Source organism: Equus caballus, chromosome 5, assembly GCF_041296265.1.
Source record: "Equus caballus isolate H_3958 breed thoroughbred chromosome 5, TB-T2T, whole genome shotgun sequence".
In the NCBI taxonomy this organism is placed as follows: domain Eukaryota; kingdom Metazoa; phylum Chordata; class Mammalia; order Perissodactyla; family Equidae; genus Equus; species Equus caballus.
Window position 1 is genome coordinate 77,167,735 of NC_091688.1, and position 26,000 is coordinate 77,193,734.

The 26,000-nt window shown below is 35.2% G+C and overlaps 2 protein-coding genes across 10 annotated transcripts in view; one reads left to right on the top strand and one right to left on the bottom strand.

The window, feature by feature from the left end:
- The window catches only part of CCDC18 (coiled-coil domain containing 18), a 101,038-nt gene extending 91,857 nt beyond the window's left edge, over nucleotides 1-9,181 (bottom strand). For 5 of the 9 annotated variants that reach the window (XM_023641621.2, XM_023641618.2, XM_023641617.2 and 2 more), the window contains exons 1-5: nucleotides 9,035-9,181; nucleotides 8,153-8,332; nucleotides 6,816-6,951; nucleotides 6,168-6,342; nucleotides 3,712-3,873 (exon numbers count right to left, since the gene is read on the bottom strand). In XM_023641621.2, the coding sequence (XP_023497389.2) occupies nucleotides 3,712-3,873; nucleotides 6,168-6,342; nucleotides 6,816-6,949 (471 nt within the window). In that variant the 5' untranslated portion in view covers nucleotides 6,950-6,951; nucleotides 8,153-8,332; nucleotides 9,035-9,181. Of the gene's footprint in view, nucleotides 1-3,711; nucleotides 3,874-6,167; nucleotides 6,343-6,815; nucleotides 6,952-8,152; nucleotides 8,333-9,034 lie in introns of those variants that run through there. The other 4 variants (XM_070268718.1, XM_070268717.1, XM_023641619.2 and 1 more) reach the window with 3 other exon arrangements.
- Nucleotides 9,182-9,207: 26 nt separating this feature from the next.
- TMED5 (transmembrane p24 trafficking protein 5) lies at nucleotides 9,208-25,197 on the top strand. The gene is made up of 4 exons (XM_001491753.6): nucleotides 9,208-9,830; nucleotides 15,340-15,437; nucleotides 18,731-18,914; nucleotides 22,212-25,197. The coding sequence occupies exons 1-4, from the start codon at nucleotides 9,642-9,644 to the stop codon at nucleotides 22,428-22,430; spliced, it is 690 nt and encodes a 229-aa protein (XP_001491803.1). The 5' UTR covers nucleotides 9,208-9,641; the 3' UTR covers nucleotides 22,431-25,197.
- The last annotated feature ends 803 nt before the right edge of the window (nucleotides 25,198-26,000 follow it).

Here is a 26,000-nt window from a genome sequence, read left to right on the forward strand (position 1 = left end):
TGTCTGATGAGGAGATTCAATAGAACGCTCCAATCATTGGTCAAATGTGAAGCTCATCACATATATTCCTCTGATCAACATTTACACGGGCACGTCATCATAAGCCAGTCTCAGCATGTAAGCTCTCACCATTACCTTCAACTTAACATCCCAAGATAACTGGTTAGCTACTTGGGGGAGATAATTGGTTACCTATTTGGGGGAAAACAAAGAATCTCTACTGACACCATCTAGGAAGATAAACTTCATATAAATTAGAAAAATAACTATAAAAGACCAAATCATAAAAAATTATCTAAGAAAATACTTATTGAATCTCTTGATAATTTAAAACTTAATTTTAGAATACTTGCTTACTAGAGAAAATCTAGAAAATACAGAAAAGCATAGTAATCCTACAACCTGAAAAACAAATGGCAGCATGGGAATCCACAACACAAATGTTATCTTAAGAGAATACCAGTATGAGAATTATCAGTGAAAAAAGGGGCATGAGGTACAACAGAGGGCAGGGATGAGGTGCAGGATAGAAAACCTTGGATATAGTTCAAAATCTCTGTTGATAAGTCAACCCTCCTTTTCCCAGAACACCAATAGTCAGGTAATTGCCTACTAAGAAGAGATAGTAGGTTTGTTACGTGGAGAAATTGAACAGGAAATGTTTGGGACTCTGGGACATTACATAGAATTATGAGCAGGGACGAGGTAGAGTTATAAACAAAGCGATTAACACAAAACAGCTTGCAGCTTCCTACTCCATCTCACTTAGGGCCAACCTACAGGTGGGGAATCAAAGGATTCTTTGCTGAAGAAACTCAACAGCTCCAAAGAAAAAGACCTCACATACTGATCAGATCGGGTGGAGGGTGTCTCCCTACAAAAGAGCCATCTCTCCAATCATCACCAACAAATTAAAATGACTGGACAACAAACTTCACCTTTGCACACAGAGCTTCCAAACAGCATTTAAGTGCCTTTTTTTTTCAACATAATAACCAAAATACTAACTCTCTAAAAAGCTTTGAACACGAAAGTGAGAGGCCAAAACAAAAGAAAAAAGCAACTGGCAGCAAGCAAGGCAAGCACACACACAAATACTAAATATTCAGAGCTAAAAGACGATACTGCATCAGGATGTTATCAAACACAATGCAAACAATCAGAGAACATGAAAAAGCTCTGGAAAATGAAAAAATATGACAGCCAAAACAAAAAATTCAATGGAAACATGGCTGCTAATGTTGAGGAAATCTAAAAAGTATCACAGGAAGACAAGGAGATGGAAGATACCAGAAAAAATACTTAAAACATTTAGAGGAACAATTCAGGTGATTCAACATTTACCTAACAGGAAAGATAGAACAAAGAAAACAGAGGGAAGAAAATTGTCAAAGAGATTACACAAGAAAAATTTCCAGGACCAAAGGACACAAGATTCCAGCCTGGAAGGGTCCTTATGTACCTAGCACAATGGGTAATAAAAGGTCCATTCAAAGACACGTTACTGTGAAATTTTAAAACACCAAGGGAAGATCCTAAAAACTACCATAAATGGAAAAACAAATGGGAAAAAGAAAGGCTACACGCTAAGAAAATTGATTCACAATGGCATCAGACTTTTCAGAGAAGCACTGGAGGACAGAAGACAAGAAAGCAATGTCCTAAAAATCCTGAGGTAAAATAATTTTCAACCTAGAATTCAATCTAGTGTGGGGGAGAAACTAAGACATATCAGACAGGCAAGGAAGCTTCTGGAAAATATGCTCCAATTAAAGAAGGAGGAAACCAAGAAGGAAGAAGACATGGGATCCAGGAAACAGTAGATCCAACCTGGAAGAACATCAAAGAGAAGTCCCAGGAGAGCAATAAGCTCAGAAAGAAAAGGATGCCAGGTTCCAGAAGTCTAACTACAAACATTGCCAAAAGGTAGATTAGGAATATACTGGTTGGTACCAATGGGATATTGTAGCAAAATATTTCCAATAGTCGCATTTATGCAACATCAAAAGCTGAGACCTGCCCTGGAGAAAGCAGCCTTACTAAAAAATACTTTCCTAGGCAATTTAGAAAATGCTGATATGGGAAGTAAAATACAAATATCTGTCTTACTGCCTAGAATAAATAACTACTGGTGTGTCTATATGCTAAAAGGAACAAATGCTCTTAGTTCAGTACTTATAGTAAAACTCTCTTAATATCGCTTTGACTTTAAATAATTAAGCCTGTATGACTTTAAAAAGAGTTATCTATAGTAGATTAAAAAAATTAAAACAATAAATAGAAAACATGAATAGACAAATCACAAAGAAATCTAAATGGCAAACAAATACATTGAAAAGGTAAACCTCATGAGAAATCAAGAAACAAAACAATATTTTTCCCTCAAAGAAATAAAAAAATGTGGAAATGTAAAAAAAAAAATCAGTAAAATACTGAATGTAAACAGTGTAGTAAATGCCTGAAAAAAATCTTTTCCCTGTGATTTGGTCATTCTGGAAATCTATCCTAGAAATAACACCAAACACCAAAAAAGTTGTATGTTCATTGCAGCATTTTTTCTCCTTAGGCGAGAATTATCCCCAATAGTACTTTGTCTTGTTTGAAAAATACAAAAGAAAAAAAAAGATCTCCCATAATTCTACTACTTAAAACAATACATCTATAAAGGTAAATAGCAGAAGCCTCACTACGACCTTCCAATCCCTCTCAAAGTCATCAACAATAGCGTGGAGCACAATCTTTCCATCCTTACAAACGTCATATGGATATCTACATACATACACCCAAACATACAATGTGCTCTTTTCATAAAAAGCAAAACTGGGATCATTGTGTATGTGTTGCTCTGTAATGTTTTTCTACCACTAAATATATTAAGTAAGAGCTTTTGAGTGCTGACTCTGTGCAGACACAGTTCTAAGTGCCTTTTCATATATATATCATTTAAACCTCACAATGTTCTATAAAAGTTAAACAACTTTGCATCTCAGTACTGATAATATTTATCTCAAAAAAAATTTTTTGTAGCAATTATATGGATAGATCATAATTTACTTTACCATGCCTCTATTATTGGGCATTTTTGTTTATTCTAACTTTTTGTATAATACTAATCATATAGCCAATAATAGGAAATCACTTAAATAGTGCAGTTATTAATTAAATTATGATATAATCACATAAGGAAAAATAATGTTACCATAAAATATGACCACTGGAAAAGCTGAGTAAATGCGTCAAAAAATAATACTTAGACTGTGTATGAAGTAAAAAACACAGCGAAAAAGAAAACCATTCAAACAGTCTGGATTCAACTATGTAATAAACCAATAAAGTAGTTTCCAGATGGTGGAACCTGGGTGATCTTTCTCCCTATTCTTTTTTCTATTTTTAAAGTTCTCAACAATGAGAACAAGGGAGGATAAATAAGCTATATTTCCTTTGTACAAAAAAATAAAACCAGATGAATTGGCAATCTTAAGATTTTAACAAGCTCTGACTTATAAAAATGAAGACTATACAAGTTTCCCTAAATCATTTTCAGATATTTACTCATATAACACTGATTCCATAACATGTTGATACTACATTATAATTAAAGTTATTATACATAACACACTAAGGCAATACAAGGAATATTTTTCTAACTATAAATCTTAAAATGATTACAATTATTTTCTGTTGGCATAGTCATCACTTCAAGAAACATACTTTTGCTCTTGACTGTGTTAATTCAAAGTGGATGGATTCTATTTTAGTCATTAAAGAATGATTCTGTGAGACCAAGCAAGCATTCTGTTGCCTAACTTTATTAAGTTTCTCTCGAAGACTTTTGATCTCCTGATCCATGGGGGTAGACGATGAAAAAGACATCTGAAAAATGAAAAAGTACAATCTATTTTGGATTGCTTCATTACGCATTACATGCAATTAACAGAAAATGATGAACCATTATCAATAAAATGACTAAGTTGATCAGAAAATGAGTTAAAATATTTAGAGAGTGTTGGTGAAGATATGTAGGACAATTAGCGCTCTCTCCTCCACTGCTGGTGGATGTGTACATAAATAAGTTCAGCTTGGAAAACAATGGTACACTTTGGAAAAGTTGAACATGCTAAGACTCAACAATAGTACTTCTGGGTATAAATCTGATAGAAACTTTGGTATTTTTGCACCTGAAGATACACAAATATTCACAGCTACATTGTCCATAAGAGACAATAAGAACCCAAACATCCACCAACAATAATATGGATAATGGATAAATTCTTTAAACTGTACAAATATATCTACTATACACTTTTGAATATATATTTTATAATAAATTATTTTATTTCATGAGGGTTAAAGTTTCAAAATATGATTTAATTTTTTTGAGTAAGTACTATATTTATGCAATTCAAAAGTCAAAACTATATATAAGAAAAAGAACACACAGAAGTCTCATTCCCATCTTTAGTAGGTAAATAACCATTCTTATAACTTTCTTGTTTATAAATTTTTGTATAACACTGATCATACAGCAAAATATAGGAAACCATTTATATAGGAGAATTTTATTAAGTTAGAGTCTTAATTAAACCTAGTCTTCTAGTGTTTCCACATGCATATACAAGCAATACAAATTACCCAACCTCCACATTTTCTTATGCAAAAACTAGCATACTATCTCATTCTGTACCTTCCATTTTTTTACTTGAACAATATATCCTGACAATCTCTCCACAATCAATACAGTGAGAAACTCCTCTTTTTTCTCCCTCAGCTGCAGTTTCCACTGCATGTTTATTCAACCAATCCCCTAATACTGGACACTTGAGCTATTTATAATCTTTTGTTATGACAAACAATGCCTCATTTTGTACTTATGCTGGTGTACCTGAAGATAGTCTTCTAGAAATGGGATTTCCAAGTAGTCAAGGGCAAATGCATTTGAGATTTTCGCAAACATTACTAAATGCCTCTCCATAAGGGTTGTGTCAATTTGCATTCCTACGAGCAATGTAGGAGAGTGCCTATTTTCCCCTAATTTCACCAAGAAAATACAGCGTCAAACATCTGGATGTTTAACAATTGGATAGGTGAGAACTGGTAAGTATAAGTCTCATTGTGAATTTCTCTCATTATGAGTGAGACTGAACACCTTTTTATTTGTTTCAAGATCACTTTCATTTCCTTTTCCACACATGTCTTTTGCTCATTTTTCTATTGGGTTGTTGCTCTTTTCTTCTTTCTAAGAGCTCTTTACATATTAAAGAGATTAGCTCTTTGTCTTTAATAGGCATTACTAATTTTTTTCCCTTCCAATTTGTCATTTGTCTTTTGATTTTTCTTAGGGTAAAACACAATGATTTCAACTAAGGCATATATATAATAAAAATCATCAGCAATTTGAATTAGAATAGTGATCAAATTTCCAAGAATTACATAATCTTTGAAGACATGGAATTTAAATTCATTTTCTAAAATGTAGGCTCAGATAGCTTCCTTACAAAAAAGAAAACCTCTCAAGTGTTGGCTTTCTGAAGTGGGAAAAGTAAATTTTTATCAAAAAAGATTATGATGTAGATATGCAACCATACATGTATATACATGTGCTGGTGCGGGTAGGGGGAGAGGTAATAAAGAACAGGAAGAAGAAAGTGGAAAGGGAGATAAAAGGGTTGAGTAAGGAAGAGGGGTAAACACAGGGAAAGAGATAATATGACTGAATAAGAAAGAGAGAGAGGGAGCGAGTCCCATACCAGGAAAGATTTCTAAGATCATCCACAAAATTTAGGGATAATGAAAGGAGAATACTGTCATGCAATCATATAGCACCTGATCTGGCGTAAACAGTAAGGATACTTTAACCGCTTAATAAATAATTGATTACCTATTAGGTACATGGTATACTAATTTACTTAAGAAAAGAAGACATTTAATTGCAAAAATTAATAAATACAGAAATTTATAAATAGAGTAATACACCAAAATAACTACTTTCTTGTTAGGACATAACAAGAACCACTATATTTAAATTCAATGAGTCTTGAGCACTACAGTAAAAGACTATGGAAAACATGAAGAAAGCAATTAAAGAAAAAACTCAAAGAAAAAGTACTTTAAGTAGACAGGTCTAAAACTACAACTACTTTTATGCAGACAGGTCTAAAAACAATAACCTTCTCTCTTGGCTGTTTTTGAAAATCAGTACTGCTACTGGGCATTTTACAAACTTTTTTATAAGATGAGTAATTCAAAAGTCCAAGCTGGCTAGGCTGAGAAAGATCTTCCAGAATGAGCCTTTCAGACCTTGAGGGATTAGAGGCATAATCAGAATTTTCACTTGGACTAACACTAGAGAAAAAAGAAAAAATACATTTTAGTTCTTAGTTTAAGTATTCACTCCAAATTTCTATACAGAAAAAAACAGAAAGAAAAGCACCTGAAATGCTGCTGGAAATCAGACTCACGGTTACGAACTAAAGGCAATGTTTAAATTTTTAAATACACCATAATTAGTTCTAAACTAGCAACTCATGCATTTCTAGAGCTTTTATGCTAGGATTACCTAAGATTCAAAAAATAGTCATAATAATAAAAGACTAATTAAGCCCAAACATATATTTTATACTCATAATCCTAAATATATTAAAGGTGTTTTCTAATATGTAAATGCTTCTCTAATATTTCTATTTTTTCCTAAACTGTTATATTCAAAATTACAGAACATTATTTTCTATTCCAGAGACATATTAGAAACACAATACATAATAATGAAATTCATACATTTTACATTCTGAATTCTATATGTGATTTTACTTACTTACCTGGATAATTCTTCCCCTAAATTCTGCAAACTCCATTCTGTTATCGTCAGTTCATGTCTTAAGGAAGCAACATTTGCAAGCAAACTTTCTTCTTCGTTGTCTTTACTATAGTAGTCTGACGATCTAGATTCCATTTCTTTAAAAAAGAAATAAATTTCTTGCATTTTGCCTGAAAGAATCTGCGGTGTCAGTTAAAATATTCTCACACTAATAGAATCCAACTCTTTATTTTTCTATTTCAACTCTTGTGAAATCTTCCGTGGTAATTTAAAACAAAACAAAAAACCCAGTAACAACGAATTTCTCTGAAGTGTAAAGCCGTAATGGAAAGTTTGACAGAACTTCAATGAATCAATTTTTCATTATAACCCAAGTCTAGTTATTTTAGTTTCCCTTTTCTAAGCACATTTAATCTTTCTAACAATTGTGTGAACTAAGTATTTTTATTCCAAGTTAAAGATGAAGAAACTAAGAATAAGAGAAATTAAACAACTTGCTCAAGGTCACATTAACTGTAAATGGTGGAAACAAGATTTGAACCTAGGTCATCAGGATCCAAAGACCTTTAATTATGTCACATTGCTATCTTCTAATTTATTGTAGATCAATTTCAAAATGAGGTGTTTGAATTTAAATAATAACGTTACAAGCTCTGAACATCTGATAAAATTGGTGTCATTACATTCATTCATATTTTCTTAAAGGCAATTTATTCACAGGTAAAGCTTATCCCATTCTCTCATCCTCAGTCGTTATAAAATTTAAAAAACACTCACATTCACATCACAAAAACAGAGATCAAAATGACACTTGGCAGGTTAACTCACAGAAATATACGAAGAAAGCTTTTGTTTCTTCAACCGATGAGTATCTCTAGGGTTGTTAAATTCTCTACTAAATACCTTAGCATACAAAAATCATGATAAAGGACTACATTTTATTACTAATAATTAATACATATAATTACTATGTAGTAAACTACATATCATTAATAATTAAGACAATAAAAACTAAGGATTTATAATCTCTATTACTGCTGTAGATCTTTCTGCATAATCTTAACATTACATTCCTCTTTCAGATCCCATTTGTCTTTGTCATTGTAGCCTCTCTCTTTCATCACCCTTCTAGAATTCTGACCACATCTCAAGCTCCAAAAGGTTAGGAGTCCTGAGTATTATGTTCAGGACTGTAAGGCACTTAGAGAAGCTCTACAGTGTCAGCGAATAAAATGATTACTAAATTGACTTTTCATCCAGCTAAAATACTATGACAAATTTATTCCCCACTCAAAATTTCTCAGATGTAAGGAGGAAAATTAAAAAGAAAATTCTCACCTTATTGGAAGAAAATGAGGCAGGAAATTAAATGAGATGCTATGTAATCTTAGAGAAAATGTTTCTATCCTCTTTCTCCTTTTGTTTCCACTAATTTGCTTCTGCCTAAGGGAGAAGTCTCTCCTAGATAAAGTCAATGGATTAGGTCTCCATTCTGCTTTATCCTTCCGACATCTCTACCTTCAACAGGATGGTGAAGGAAAAAAAGGTAAAGAAAGTTTGGTAAATTCTAAAATGCCATTCGATATTATGTTTCAACTAAATCAGGTTTTACATCCAACATCTTCTGTGTGCTTTACTATAACAATTGTCTAATCCTTCTTATCAATGGATACGTTTGATATAAAATATTTTCATTTTTCTAGTGGGCCACCTAATGTCAAATGAAGATTCTTCTTCCCTCCAACTTAGGGTAGTTATAAAAGTCTATCTTCATTGCCTGTACATATGTGGAAAAGGACAGCATGCCACCTACAGGCCCTGACAACATCTTTGGGCCCTAGTAACAACGTGCTTGTAGCTGTACACACGCACACCCATCAACAAGTGTTCTTTATACCCCCTCTATGTAACAGGATGGGCTGCAGTCGAAAAAGATTCCTCATTTTGGAAGGAGATCATATCTTCTGTCCTGTATCAAGTACGCTCAATTTGACAGAATTAATCCTACGTTCATCTGGAAGCGGAGGAAAACAAGACATCTTCCTCTTGGATTTTTCCTAAAATACGACCCTGCAGAGCAGCAGGGGCAGCCAGGACCAGACTAAGCGCGTCCGAGGGTGCGGGGAGGGAAAGGAGCAAAACTCCCCGAGGTAGGCCTGTTTCCACCCTCCAAGCAGCAGTCGCTGACCCCCCCAAGTCCTAGTTGGGAGAGAGACCCACCCGACGACAGCGCACGCCGCGCTCTCGTCTGCGTTTGGAAGCCTCAGACCCTCTTCCCGGCCTCCGGCGTGGAAAGGCCAGACACACGACGCGCGGGGCCAGAGAACCGAAACTACACCGAGTTCGAACCGCCGCGGGAGCCGTTGTGGACGCCCCTCCCCGGCCGCAGCCCCGCCCCCCGCGCAGGCTCTGCGTGAGGCGACGCAAGAGGCGCGGGGCCTGTCGGGGATCGTGGTCTGGGAACGCGTCAGAGGCGGCTCGCTGGGAACTACATTTCCCACAATTACTCCCAAGACGCCTATTGGTGTGGAGGAAGCCATGGGAACCTGCGGCCGTCTGAGTGTGAGGCGGGCCGTACTCACTCCGGGCCGGAGGAGGCCGAGGCCCAGGAGGCTGCGGAACGGAACTGCTGGCCCCGCCCTCAGTCCCCACCCTTTGGAGGCCGGCGTTTCCCTTTTGAGGGAGCGTTGCCCCCGCCACGGCCGCCGCCTGGAGTTTCTTCAGGCTCCAGGTTTCGCTGCCAACCACGAGGAGTCCAGGGAGGAAAAGCGGACCTTAGGTGCCACGCATCCCACGCCTTTTCCAGCCCGAGATCGCCCCGGCAGGGATGGGCGACAAGATCTGGCTGCCCTTCCCAGTGCTCCTCCTGGCCGCTCTGCCCCCAGTGCTGCTGCCGGGGGCGGCCGGCTTCGCGCCCTCCTTAGACAGCGACTTCACGTTCACCCTTCCGGCCGGCCAGAAGGAGTGTTTCTACCAGCCCATGCCCCTGAAGGCCTCGCTGGAGATCGAGTACCAAGTAAGTGTGGAGGGTGAGCTAGCCTCCTGCCTTTATCCCCGATGCAGCGCGTCGTCGCCTCTCACCCGCTTAGAAACTTCTTGTTGACTACTAGGGTGCTGGAGAGGCGAGGGCCGCCCGGGGAGGCGGCCAAAGCGCGCAGGCGCACGCGGCGAGACTCTTGGGCCGGGGACCCAGAAGTAGGGCTGGACCTGGGATTGACTACCCGCCCTCTCCCCTTTCCTCCGGTGGGAAAGAGGCCAGCACTGGTGATGCCGGGGTTTTTTCCTCTTTGTTTCATAATTCGCCCATCGCTTTGCCAGCCAGTACACGCTCCAGGACCGAGAATTTCACAATACAGGACTGATACACGTTCGGCTTCATCATTGGACGAGATGATGACACTTGTTTTATTCACTCTCACCACCCTCACCCAATTCCGGTATTACAAATCTTGACTGTCATTGCTTAAGGATTTTTGAATTGTGACCGTGTGATTATCACTAAATCCGATTTTGGAATATTTTGAAAGAGGCTATTGATGTATTTAATGGTACATTTCCTTCCCAGTTACATATCTATTAGTTTTACATCAAGTAAGGTCTAGTTGTATATTAAAACTTTATAACCTTTCTTTCATTCAGCATTGTAAGCATTTCTTCCATATAATTGTTTTCTTTTTAGTATCTGCATATTATATAGCGAGTTGCCTCAATTTATGTAGTCATTCTGGTAGAGGGTAATTTCTTAGAAGAAATCTTGTTAGTTCCACACCGCAAATTTCAGTGTTTCTAGGTAGCACTGCAAAAAAGATGCATTGGTGTGGTTCATCTTTTAATTTAGAAGTTAATTTATAATCAGATGTTAGTTTTTTAAAGTTGATATAGAGAATCTTTTTACTCTCATATATAGAGCAAAAAAAAAAGTTAGGTAGAATTCTCATCCGAAGTAACTTTAGAATTAGATTATTTATAGATGCATAAGGTAAGCATAGAGTAAAGTCACATAGTGAGGAAAACTGAGATTAGAACTCAATATTTCTTGATTTCCTGTCCAAAAGTTCATTTACGGAACAATTACCATGTGCCAGTGTTGGAGGGGGAAGAGAAGAAGTCCCTGTTTTCAAAGATCTTAATAATTAAGAGATACTGGCTCATAAACAGATAATTTCAATAAAGTATGGTTAAGTGCTATTAGAGGAGGGCTAATTCTCTGGGGTTTCAGAAAGGCTTCCTGGAGAAAATAAATTTGAATCAAGAAAGATGCTTAAGTGAGACAAGAATGCAAGGAAGGAGGGACATTTTAGGAAAAGGAACGAAATAAATAGAGAGTTCTGAAAATGCGTAGTGTGAGTTTTGGCAGTGGGCAGTATGTAGTGGACACTACAAGTGCTGAGTTTTTATTAGACTTTAAGACTATAAAGTGTGTGGTGGGAGGAGGAGGAAAAAAAAGATTGGAAAGGTCAGGACGCTGGGTCGTGGATCATGAATCCTAGCCTTGTGTTCCATGCTAAGTAGCTTTGCCCTTATTCGGTACAAGGGCCTTTGAAGATTTAAGCAGTGTGGTAACATAGTCAAAAATGTTTTTCAGATCACTGGGTACAGTGTGGAAGATGGATTTAAGGAGGGCAAAATTAGAGGCAAGGAAACCAACTAGGAGGTTAGTGAAATAGTCCAGGTAAGAAACAATTTGTATTATTCAAAAATTCCTCAGTATTTACCCAGGTATTAGGGAAGAAATCTATTTTAACTGCTGACCTCTTATGATTAAGAGTTCCAGCTCTAGAGATAAGATACTTGAGTTGAAATCCTGACTCTGTCACTACCTGTGTGATTTTGAACAAGTTACTTAACCTCTCGTGTAAAAGAGAGAGAATAACAGTAATTACCCCATAGAGTTGATTTGAAAAACTGAGTTAATAAGTATTCATAGACCATCCCTGACACATAGTAAATATTCAGTGAATATTGGCTTTTTTACATTTACACTTCTAGAGTTATATACTGGCTTGGTTTGCTTTATACTTTGCATCTTTAGTCACTCTTAAAGGCACTGTTCCCCAAAGCATTCTCCCTAAACAATTTGGGGGTTTTTTTGTGTGTTGTTTTTTGTGTTTGAGGAAGACTGGCCCTCAGCTAACATCTGCTGCCAAATCTTCTTTTTGCTTGAGTAAGATTGTCGCTGAGCTAACATCTGTGTGAATCTTCCTCTATTTTATGTGGGATGCTGCCACAGTGTGGCTTGAGAGCCGTGCTAGGTCCGTGCTCCAGATCCAAACCTGCGAACCCCTGGCTGCTGAAGTGGAGCATGGGAACTCAACCACTACGCCACCTGGCTGGCTCCCAGTTTAATTGTTTTGATTGAGGAGAGAAGTGAAATCATTTTACTGTAGTCCTAGACAATGTCAGAGGGGTTTGTAGGGTAGAAATCATCTTCAACCTTTGTTTGCATTTTCCAACTCCATGACTAATTTTCCAGTAACTACAAGCTACTGATTGTTGTCTTAGTTTTGAAAATGTCAGGGGACATTCTAGACATTGCCCTTGAGTTATTGTGACATTTTGAAAAATTTTAACCATTTCTTACTTTTCAGGTTTGGGCGGACACTTTTAGGATAATTGATCAGCCCCACATTATATTAAGTTCTTGGAAATTTTCAATGTCAATACATGTATCTTATGAATAAAATAGATCATTCATCAAAAAATTTAAATAACTATTGAGTGCTTAATTTGTGTAAGCATTATGCTAGGTGCTAAGGATACAATGTGAGTAAAAGTATATTTTGTACTCTCATACAATCTAGTATGGGGACAGTCACATTATTACACAAATAAATGTGAAATTATAAGTCTAATAAGTGCTATGAAGGTAAGTGCATAAAGCTATGAGACTCTATTTCATTTGGGAATTGAGAGAAGACAATTCCAAGGACTGCAGTTCAGATCTGTAGAAGAATCAGGCGTACTAGGCATAAGCGGTGAGTGGAACAAGGCGATGGGTAAAAAGAACAGCAGGGGCCAGCCCTGTGGCTCAGTGGTTAAGTTTGCGCCCTCCGCTTCTGTGGCCCAGGGTTTCCCCAGGGCAGATCCTGGGCATGGACATGGCACTGCTCATCAGGCCATGCTGAAGCGGTGTCCCACATGGCACAACCAGAGGGACCTACAACTAGAATATACACTACGTACTGGGGGGCTTTGGGGAGAAGAAGGAAGAAAAAAGATTGGCAACAGTTGTTAGCTCAGGGCCAATCTTTAAAAAAAAAAAAAAAAAATAACAGCATATGCCAAGGCGTTGAGGAAGAAGACCGAAGAATACCTTTTCAGGAACTGAAAGACTACTACAACAGCAGTACAGACGGGAAAGTGGCACTCACCTGTCATGTTCCACTGAACTCATTGGCAAGTTTAGTTTCAGATTATGGTATCTTTTTTATATTTTAAATATATAATATATATTTTAAATTAGCTTCTGTATTCTTAAACACTGTATTTAACAATTTCATTGAGCCTGACAGCCACTACCAATAATATCTTTTAAACTTTGTTTTACTGAAATCCTTGCTTAGTTATATCTCTTGTTTTCTGATTTAATGGATATCTTTTTCTGAGGATAACCTTGAGTAATTCTTTTAGAATGCTCTGAGTCCTTAGATCTCTGAAAACGGCTTTACTTTTTGCTTTCACTTCAGTAAATATAATTATTTTACTTGGGAACATTGTAGTTCTTTGCATCTAGTGTTAAATGTAAGAATTCTGATGCCAATACCAATTCTTGTTATCTTGCAGTTCTCTCCTACATCTCGTTGGAAATTTCTAGGTTGTTCTTAAATCCTTCGGAAAACCCAGTAGGATTTTTGGATCTTTTTTCATTTATCTTGCTTCACGTCTTTTAGACCCTTTCAGTCTAAAGATTTTTATCTTTTGAAGCAGGAATTTCTGCTCTTATTTGATGATATCCTCCCTTTATTTCTCTTGGTTCTCTCCTTTTAAAATGCTTCTTAGATGGGTATTTAAAATCTTTAACTGTCCTTAATGAAAGGTCTTAGCATTGCCCTCATAATTTTCATCTACTGTACTTTTTCACCTTGTTCTGAGAACTCCTTGGCTCCTTCTGTTCTCTGATTTTCAGTCTCCATCCATGTTCATTCTGCTGTCATTACATTTGTTAAGGCTTTATTTTGGCAATCACATTTTTGTTTTTTCTAGAAACTTTCACATCAGCATCATTTTTTTATGGATTTTACGTTCGTGAATTTCTCTGAGGATATATATTTATCTGAGGAAACATTTTTGTCTGTTAATATTAACTGTTTTTTCAGAATTTCATCCTCTGAGATGATATGAAAAAGAGGGCATCAATTTCAACAAATTTTTGGTGTTTCTCTAGTCTATTTAATTGCAAATTTTGAGATTGATAGATATTGGTAGCTAGATATATCCTTTTGCTTACTGGAATATCTTCCAGAAATTTCTTACTTTTCAAGTCTGTTAACAGCCTTCCTATATTTCCAGTGTTGTTATGGATTATTTGTATTATGTTTTCTTAATTTCATTGGGATTTAAAGAAGAAAAAGAATTATGTATATTTATCTACTCATTTGAAACCAGTTCTCTTGATCAGTAAGTAGAGCAGAGGAGTAGGTAATCTTTTATATCATTCCATTAAAGCCACCAAGAAAAATAAAATGGGTGTTATAGCGGAGGAAGAGTAGCCATTGGAGGCAGATTGCTGCGTTCAGATTTTGACCATGCTACTTATTGATTGTATCACCTTGGGAAAATTGCTTCTCTGTGCCTCAGTTTTGTCTGTGTGTGGGGTTTTTTTTTTATTAACTAAAATGAGACTACTAATAGGACCTACCTTTTAGAGTTGTTGTGAGGAATTAATCCACATAAACCACTTAAAACAATGTGTGGCATAAATTGTAATTGTTAGCTGCTATCAGCAGCAGCAGCAGCATATTTGGAGATTGTAAAGGAACACATTGTGTTCATAGGTCATAAGTAAATGGCGTACTTGGAATATACAGTTCATATTGGGGAATAGTAGGTGAATACATTGAAGAAGTCAGTTGGAGTCAGGCCATAGAGGCCTTGAGTTCCAGGCTAAGAAGTAGCTAATTATTATTCTTATTTTATTGAAGAGGAAACAAACTCAGAAAAGTTACATAGCATGCCCTAAATTGCCTAAGTAAAAAGTTCCACCATTTGAAATCCCTTCTGTGTGTCTTTCCACTCTACAGGGCTTCTCAATGAAGGCACTCCTTTAGGATTATTTCAGTAATACCCATAAGGCCTAAATTTAGGTGGTGGCAACAGGGATTGGTAAGAAAGAGATAAGATCCAAAAATGAATGGAATTGAACTAAATGATCTTTCTGCTCCTTTCTAGTCCTAACATGAGTCCGTTGACTTCCTTACCCCACTAGCTTTAGAAAAGAAAATCTTTTCATCATAAGATCCACTTTATATAATTGTTTATTTTCAGAATTTGTAATATGTGTTCTTTTCTTGTGTGCTTTTCTACAGGTTTTAGATGGAGCAGGATTAGATATTGATTTCCATCTTGCCTCTCCAGAAGGAAGAACCTTAGTTTTTGAACAAAGAAAATCAGATGGAGTTCACACGTAAGTAACCTCTTAGTTGAGATTCTTGGGCTGAATAATACTAGAGGGCTATCTGTAGGGCAGGGAAATTTGGCACATTTGATACTAAATATCAGTATTAAATGATTTCATATGAACATTTTAAACAGTCCTTGATAGTTGTCTATCTTAAACTAAAATGTCTCATATTAACCTTTTTCTTTTTGTTTAGGCATTTTTGTATTGATCCTAAATTTTTTCTTTGCTTTGGTTAAATAAATGAGTATTCCCTAGGTATTCATTCAACCTATTGTGGCATTTTAAACCTCCCTTTCTAGCTAGCACAGCCTTTCTATTTCAATTAAAAGTTCCTGTTCCAGGTATGTATCCTGGTTTCTTGAGCTGCTGGCTATGTCATCTTTGCCCATTGTTTTCTTTCTTAAAACAGTACCATACATCTTTCTGTGTGTGTGATTGTTTTTTTACTCAGACCTCACTCTTAGATAATTTGAAGACCTGAAAGTAAAAGATCTGACCATAGGAAACCATATAGAAAGAGAATACTTTTTTGTGACTCTGAGTTTAGAGTTTGACAAAAGGCCATTTATTCTCTTACATCTCACTTCCCTTTTTTCACATCTCACTGGTGTGTTTCCCTGTTCCATTCTATTATTTTACTATAGCACTCTCTTTACTCAGTACTATTATTCTGTTAAAACTAAACGGTGAGTTTACAGGAAGAAGAGCAAATACAGAGTGTCTTAATATTTGCCATAAACTAGGTTTTGCATTTTATATGCTTCCAAATTAATCATTCCAATCCACTATGAGATAGATTCTTTGATTCCCCAATTCCCATTTTACAGACAAGGAATCTTTACAGACAAGGAGGCTCAGAGAAGTTAAATAAGTCTGCAGGGATACACATTTATTAAGAGGAGGAGGCAGGATGGACCAAAATTCTTGCTTTCTACCATATGATGCTTAGAACATCCCTGGCACATAGCACTATGTAAGTACTAGTTATTATTATAATTATTGGTCTTTGTTAACCAAAGTACCTGGCATGTAATTAATGGATGAATGAGGGGGAAAAAATGTCTCAACTATAATTTTTTAAGAAATTCATTTCAAAGTGCTTTTTAAAATGGCATCCTACCTATGCAGAGCTCAGAAAACATGTTTGCATAAACTATTGATAAACAGAAATAGTAATTTAGAAAGTCAGTTTAGATTGATATACTTGGAATTAACTATGCTTTCTCTTTGATAGGTTTATGAACAAGAGTTTTTATTTATTTGTTGAGTCCTTCTGATGTACCAGGCCACTGTTCTAAGCACTCTACATGTATTAATTTTGTTAATTCTTCACCGCAATCCTACGAGGTACATGGTATTACCATTACCTTGATGAGGAACTTGAGGCATAGAGCCCTTAAGTAAGTCGATGAAGGTTACACACCAGGCAGTCCAGCTGAGTCTTAATCACTACCCAAATTTAGAAATCTACTTTCTATAAATTAGATTTCAATAAAAATTTTATCTTTAGCTGTATTGACTTTTTAAAGACAACTAAACTCTCAGTTATGGCACTGAAATAGTTTTTTTCTTAAGTTAAATCTTTGAAACAAACACTGTACTTCCACAAGTGAGGGCTAGTAAAACTGTCTCCAAACAGAGCCTTAAACAGCTTAAGTAACAGCTATATGTGTAGCACTGCCTGGAATGAGGAGTCATATATAAATACATTTTTCTAGACAACTGAATAAATATCACCCTAACTCACACCAGAACTTACATATTTTGCATTACTTATGCTACGTCTTTATTCTACTTGAAAGGAACATTTATTCTATGCATTTTTATTTGGATAATATTTTGTATCATTTGTAGTAAAAAAATTTCTTTTTACTAAAAGTAGTCAACACAGATTTAGAAAGATTAATATAGGAATGTAGGAATATATAGGAACACAGGAATATAGAGCTAATATAGGAATAACTATAAAGTGAGAAAGTTTTTTGTACATATGCGAAAGCTCATACATTTGAGTCAGTGCTTCTCAGACTTGTTTCATTTTTACCCCATCCTCAGGCAGCCTTTTAAGACAATTTTTTCCTAATCATTCTCCCATGAAATTTTAATACCACAGATATACTACATATCCATTTTTGTACTGTATGCCTATCTGCTTTACATATAAAAAGAGCAGGTACAAAGCTTACCCTTTTTATCCAATGCAGGGTTAAGAATGGCTAAAATAAAGTTGAGTTAAATAAAATTAAGACTAAACAAAATTAAAAGTTAAACTAAAAACTTAACTTTACATAATAATTATGACGTTTGTTTTGTTTTTTTCCTTTTAACATTGTTCCCCACTGTATTCACCAGTGTTTGCTTCAGGCTCCTTCCAAAAATTAAATACATCCTCAAAAGACAAAGCTTTGTCATGACTGAGGAGATTGCAAAGAATGCAGACAGGCTCTTAGCAGTATTGTAGAAACATCAATTAACTTGAGAATCAAAAAACCAAGCTTCATCTATGCCTATAACAGGTTATGTGATTATAAGCAAGTATCAATCTATGTGAACGTTATTTTACTTACCTTGAAAACTAAGTGCAATATTTTGCTTGTTAAAGTTACTCTCCACAAAGAAAAATTAGAAAACCACTTTGCTAAATTAACTCTGCTCAGGCCAATTATCTTGAATGTGAAGCTAATGAGACCAAGATCTTAAGTTTAGTTTAGATGTGAGTGGCATTTATTCAGTAAAGGTAAGGCCACTAAAGGTAAAGCTCTGGTTGTTGGCCACAGACCTCATCCTATCCTTTGTAAACTAGGTCACAAAGATGTACTTAATCAGTAGGAAGCCTAGAAGAATGCAGTTAGAACAATCCATCGTTGCTTTTAAAAACAAAACTAAACTTACTTTACAGATTAATCTCAATGAAAGGGAGGAGGTTTGTAGTCCTATTTGCATATGAATTAAATTCATGATAAGTTACTTTTAATAAAGTATAAATATTAAAGTTCATCGTGAGGTATCAGTTATGTAGGTTTTTAATCCTATCCTTTTCCAAAACTTAAGTCAAGATCATTTACTGTAACTTACTGAGTAAATGCCAAGCACATCTAAGTTGCAGGTACTTGAGTATCTATTTCCAGGTTGCCTCTTGCCCAAGAAATTATAAATGTTTCAATGCTAGGGAAGTCTATCAGTAAGCTGTCCAATTATTACAAACCGTGTTATTTCTTCTCTTTATCAATAGCATTTTTTCCTTTCATGCCAAATAGAAATACAAATAACTGAAGACATGTACGTTTTTAATACAGGGTAGAGACTGAAGTTGGTGACTACATGTTCTGCTTTGATAATACATTCAGCACCATTTCTGAGAAGGTGATTTTCTTTGAATTAATTCTGGATAATATGGGAGAACAGGAGGAAGAACAAGAGGACTGGAAGAAATATATTACTGGCACAGATATGTTGGATATGAAACTGGAAGACATCCTGGTCAGTATGGTCTTTTAATAAAATAATAAAAATTAACATCCAGAGGCCTTACTATATGATAGGCACAGAGCTAAGCATTTTTTCTGCATTTGCTCATGTAATCCTTAATTAACTCTATGAGGATTATTTCTCTCCCTCTTTCCAATGAGGAAATTGTGGCTTAGGGAGATTACGTAACATAACCAGAGAGAACAACAACTAGAATTTGAACACAGGCTCTTAACTATAAAACTCCCTTAGAATATTCACAAACAGAAGACTGTAATGATCTGTAGTGTACTTGCACATAGAATAAAAGTGAGTAATCAGCAAACCTAAGAAGTACAGGCATTTTTCCCACAGCATAGTTTTTATAACATTAAATTTAATATTACTTAATTTGGGAACACTGTTGACATTATTCAGACCAGACCTAGCAGTTATCAGAAATTAGCACTGCACTTAGCAGTAAAAACCTTTGGAATATGGCTTCTTTGCTTGAATCACTTTATGCTTTGTTAATCATAAACATGCATAATGAAATATGCACGTCTAAGAACCTATTTGCTAATAATAGCACTGTCAGTGATAGGAGGAAAAGATTGTTATCCTTCATCCACAGCTAGATATAAACAAATGATGTAATTAACTTGGCGAGTGATATCTGTAAATAGCACACATACTTGCACGAGAAATAACATGGTTATTGCAAGTTTGAAACTGTATAACCTCTAATACTCTTAAAACCTGAAACTTTTTTTTATGTGATATTTTGATCACTTGAGGTTTCTTAGGAAAGCAATTATCAAATTTTAGCAGAAGAGACATAGTGTAGATCAGTTAGCTTGAAGAGTCAGAAAATTAAATGATGTCATATATGTAATTCCTTAGTGACTGAGCTCTCTGAGCCTTGGTTTCCTCACCTGCAAAATGGGCATAATACCTCTAGAGTTGTGAGGATGAAATGTGACATAGCATGTGTATAAGTGCTTTAGTGTCTGGCACAAAATAAATGCTAGTTTTCTTACCTTTTTTCCATTGGTGTTACTTTGAAACTAAAAGGATTAGGTTTGATTGGCATAAATTTTTTTTTTTTTTTTTTGGTGGGGAGGTTTGATCTGAGCTAACATCCATTGCCAATCTGCCAATCTTCCTCTATTTTTTTGTCGAGGAAGGTTAGCTCCGAGCTAACATCTATGCCAGTCTTCCTCTATTTTGTATGTGGGTCACCACCAAAACATGACTCAACAAGTGGTGTAGGTCTGCACCCAGGATCCAGACCCACAAACCCAGGCTGCTGAAGCAGAGTGTACCAGGCTTAACTACTATATCACAGGGCCAGCCCCAGCATAAATTTTTACCATGACAGTTTTTTATCTCACCATGATTTCATATGTATATTAAACTTAGCTGAATTTTAGAATTGGAAGAAGACTTAGTTATCATTAGTCTAGCTCCAACCTCCCTCATTTTCCCCTTTCATTCCATTTTATAGGTAAGGAACTGGCTTAAAATGGAAATGATATATCCATAGTTCCACTACTAGTCCAGTCTTCTTCCTACCCATTTTTAAAATCTCAATCATTTTAATACATTCTTCCATTTTAAATTTATTTTGCCAATAAGAACAAAATACAAGTAGTTTATAAATCTTATTAGTACTCACTGCATTCTCAAGAGATTGACTTCATTCACACAGTTAAACAAAATGACCAGAAAGTTCAGATTTAAATATGGCTTAAAATACTTATAAGTCCTTTTTTAAGAAAAATAAAATGTCTTTCAGGATTTTCCATTTACTCCTCCAAAATTTTGTATCACAACAGCAAACTTAAATAATTTTGTATCTGACTATCATCATTATGATACTGAAAAGAATTATGCATGGTCTTTTTATTTGGTGACCTGAATCCTGTATTTTTCTGGGAAGTATTTGCATTACTGGGTTATCACTGCTTTACAAATATGCCCATTTGATAAATATTACACTGTGTAGTTTTGTATGTTTAGCAGAGCAGTCTAAAATTTTGAGTTTATTTTTTGCTTAAATGATTTTTAAAAAAGCAAGTTGACTAACCAGGAAGATCTTTTGCTATATTTTCTTATTTTTGCCCTAAATATTTTGACGTCATTTCAAATCTCAACTTAATCTTACCTTAATTCATATAGCCCTTTTATAGTTTTTAAATCACTTCTCAACAAAACCCTACTATAAAAATAGTTTTTTTTTAGAAGATAAGCAACTTAGAATGTATCTTGGTAAGCTTGTTCTATGAATGTGATCTTAGAACATTTTTGCATTAAAAAGAGACTATTCTTTTCTGTGTGTGAGGAAAATTCACCCTGAGCTAACATCCGTTGCCAATCCTTTTTTTGTTTTTGGCTTGAGGAAAATTAGCCCTAAGCTAACATCTGTGCCAGTTTTCCTCTACTTTGTATGTGGCATGTCTCCACAGCATGGCTGACTAATGGAGTAGGTCCGCACCCAGATCTGAACGTGCGAACCTGGGCCACCGAAGCACAGGGCGCGGAACTTTAACCACTCAGCCACAGGGCTGACCTCTAGACTATTCTTTTGGATCTGTAGTATACACATCTAAAATTGAAATATTTTCTAGTTTCACTACTATTTGTGAGATTAAAACATTAGGTGTTTTTGCTAGATACTAAATTGGACCAGGTCAACATTCAAAGTAGAAAATATTATAAACACACAATGCGTTATATAAAGGTAAATAACTACAAGCTGTTATCAGTTCAGTTTTTTAAACTTAAGTCATTTTCTTATGGTTGTGAGAGCTAAGAAAGACAGAATATATGTAAAATTCCTGGTGCTGTGCCACTCAAATATATTTTCATTTTGTTTATTTTCAATTCATGTAGCTTTGCTCCCTTGTTAAATAACTATTTATAAACAATTCAGATATATCAGGGTAATTGTCATATAACCTTACAGAAGATCTTTAGGTAATCTAAATAGTACTTCTCCCTTAATTAAAATTGTGTTTGGATACCAAATGAATAAGAATATCAGGGTACTATGAAGCACATTTTTAAGTTAACTTAAAATTATGGGGGCCAGCCCCATTGCCAAATGGTTAAAGTTCTGCATGCTCTGCTTTGGTGGCCCAGGTTCACAGGTTTGGATCCCAGGTGCAGACCTACTCCACTCAGCAGCCATGCTGTAGAGGCTTCTGGCATACAAAATAGAGAAAGATTGGCACAGATGTTAGCTCAGTGTGCATATTTCTCATCAAAAATAAATAAATAAAATTACTGAGCATTCTTTTACAGTAAAATTATTTTATTTCTCTCCAGGAATCCATCAACAGTATCAAGTCCAGACTAAGCAAAAGTGGTCATATCCAAACTCTGCTTAGAGCATTTGAGGCTCGTGATCGAAACATACAAGAAAGCAACTTTGATAGAGTCAATTTCTGGTCTATGGTTAATTTAGTGGTAATGGTGGTGGTGTCAGCCATTCAAGTGTATATGCTGAAGAGCCTATTTGAAGATAAGAGGAAAAGTAGAACTTAAAACTCCAAATTAGAGTAGTTAACATTGAAAAAAAGAGACGGGAAAATGCAATGAACTGTTACAGTCAAGACCATTAATAGTTTTTTCCAAAATGTTTTCAGGCATTACCATAGGTGTGAAAAAAGTATATTAATGTGAACGGAAAGTCTTCACTTTCGTCTGTGTAAGTAGTCTTATTGCTCTAGTTGTACTTAGGTGTAGAACAGAAATATTTTGCAGAGGTGTAACTGAATGAAGCCATATTAATAACAGCATTTCCCGGAGTTTGAAAAAAATTTTTCAGATATCATAGGTGATTTAAATAAATGAACTTTGGGCCTAAATGCAACACTGAACAATGCTTTTAAAACATTCTCTTACCTAGAAGTTTCTTCATAAATGTCACAATTACAAATGAATTGTAGCAGTTTTCAATATAAGTTATAAATCACCTGAGAATTACCTAATCATGAATTGAATATACCTTTAGAAAACAAAGACTCAACTTTTCTCTTTTTGCATATGCATCTCTCCTATAATGTAAATAGAAGCATAGATGTGAAAGATTTGTGAGATTTTTATAACTAAATATATTTCAATTTAAAATATTAGCAAAAAGTATTAGTTTTATATACTTAGCCTGCGTTCCCAAAAGCTGACATTTTGATAATTCTTATAAATGCTAAGTCAACTTATTAAAATTAGGACAAATTTCCTCTTTGAAGTGAAGAACAGCTAAAGGTTGCTTAACCACCATAAGGACACATTCTAATTCTTAACTAAGGTAATAGGATTTTAAAATTAAATGTGAGGGAAAATAATTTTATTTTTATATTATCTGTCAATAGTATTATGTTAATTTTAACAAGATTACTGACTTGGATAATACATTATTACCAGCAATTGTGAGGGAAATATTGGTAAAAGGATCTGGGCCTAATGTAAATAAATATCTCCTTTTCTGAGTTCTCAAAATCAATAAGAACTAATAAAACTAATAAAAAAAAGAATTGAGGTAAGCTTGAGAACATCTGATAAAAATTAAGTTCACTTAAACTGTAAATATCCAGAATCTGATTGGTTCATCATAATGACTCAATCCTAATATAAACCATGAGATTAATTTCTAGTTAATTGGAAAAAACTGTACTGTGGGTTTTTTACAATTGTTTTGTTTTGAATTATCTAAGTATTCAGGTATATTTTATGAAATATAAGCCCTACTGTAAGGTTTAGCACTGGGTACATATATTTATTATAATTTTTATTATAGCTTTCATAAAATGACCTTTCTGATCACTTTATTTATCGACATTCAAGTAAGGATTGGAAGCCCACAGAATCCCGTTTAAATACTCAATATGTGAATAACTATATATATGAAGTCTCTGCCATCCTAGCTTATTGCAGTCTGTGGAGTCTTACTCAAATACTAGTAATTTAGCTACATCATGAATTAATTAGAATTTTTAGGTTATATCCATTTGTAATGCTGTTATGACAAATGTGAGTTAGAAACAATCAGCTTATGAATGTAAAACCACTCTGTAGGTTAGTACTGCTGGAATTCTTAATAAGCAATAATGATATCCAGAGAGAATGGTTTCATTTATAATTTACACAGAGTGGTACAAAAAGAGATTTATTTCCCTCTTTCTTACGCCCTTGGTAGAAGAGAAGCTTAGATTTACCTATTTTGAAGCTGTTCAAAAATGAGGTAAATGCCATATAATGATCAATCACTTTAGTTGGCCATGAAAATGCTCTAAGTGTCCAGGAGTAGCCCATGTAACACATGCAAAACAAAGGCCAGTAAGATCATTGCCTATGAAGAGCCCTTCCTTTTCCCCCTTCTGTAAAACTCATGAGAAGCAAACTTAAAATATTGTAACTAATAAAACAGTACAGATACAAACTACTGCATCTTTTCTATAAAACTGTGATTAAGAATTCTACCTCTTATGTGTGTCTGGTTACTGTACTGTACTCTCTTACCTAACAGTTTGTTACATCATCTACAAATGATTTGTGCCACTGATTTTAAGCCTATGATTCAGTAACTTCTTACCATTTAATAATGGCCTTCTTTGGACAACAAAAAATTTAGGAATATTGAGGACGATTTTATTTTTATAGATACAAAGTGAAAAGAGCAGGATTATTTAAGCATGTTACCTGTATAAACCAAAAAAAGTAAAACTTGTAAGCAAAGAACTAAATTCTTTAATATTTCTAAAGGCATATTGTTTATCTGCCTCATGGTTTTTTAATGTCAGTATTCAATTTGAAAACCAACATTATGCTAAAATTGAGTAAGCTATTTATCACTTAACAGCTGGTTTTGTCTTCAGTTTTTAATTATATAAACTTTTAAAATACTGCAATATTTAACTAAGACTAGAGTTTCACTCTCATTTGCATTTGGATCATTAATATGTTGTTAAGGTGAATATCAAGACAGAGGGTAAATGAGTGGTTGAAATAGCAGTGAAATAAATGACAAATTGCAATGTAATTTTATGTTAAGTATATTTATCTTTCTTAAGCATTGTTATTACGTCTTAAAATAGACAAAAATTGAGAAACCATAATTGTATGCCTCTCCAAATGAAAATTCTTTATTTGAAATTTTAAAAGAAATTGATTCAGCATGTAATGGTTTTTCATCTGAAGTAAAATAGTATACAATCAGTGTTGCTCAAATTGCATTATAGTTGTGGACAGCCATATAAGATGAGCAATGAATACTGCACTGAGTATCTATAATAAAAGTTACAATCAAAGAAAATCTTACTTATCTACCAGTCATTGTAAATGCTGTCTAATCCTTAAAGCCTTCACTGATCTCATCTTAGCCAAGTGTGCTCTCCCTTCCATTCGAAAACCCATAGTTCTCCACACTTAGTGTATCTCATTCTGTCTTGCACTGGAGTATGTGTACTTATTCATCTGTTGCCCAAACATGCATTCTAACTACAAAGTGCTCAAAATATAGGGGCAAAGATCATTCTGAAAGTTTGGAATTCTAAATAAGCACCTGGGAGCTTGTTCCACTCCTCTACCTACCCAAGACAGTGATTGTTTAAGCCTAGAATGTGGTTCCAGAATCTTAATTCTTAACCAACACAATTTGAGATTATGTCGTCCATTATCCCTGGACCATTTGCCAACTGGGTGATCTTGGGAAATCAAAACTCCTTTGAGCCCATTTCTTCATTTGTAGAAATAATTTAAGTAACATCTCAAAACTTAATTAAAATAGCATATAGGAGAGTCCAGTGCTTGGAGTTTGGTGTATTATTGGTCATTTCCTTCATACCATCTAGACAAGCCACTCTTCGCCTACAAGGCGGTAGAATTCCTCAGGCAACTTTCTGCTTCTGCACTCCCATCACTTGAGATGTGTGGGCTTCGGGAAGGCTTGTCATTAGAAACTGGAGCCATACTACACTTAACGTATATCTGAGGCGAGGGCACAGAATAAAGAATCCAGACCTAAGGTGATGTTATATGAGAGTCGGCACATTGAGATGGACTCTGGATCCCTGCATCTGAAAGAAGAGAGCGAGAAAATACAGGGTAGGGAAAAAA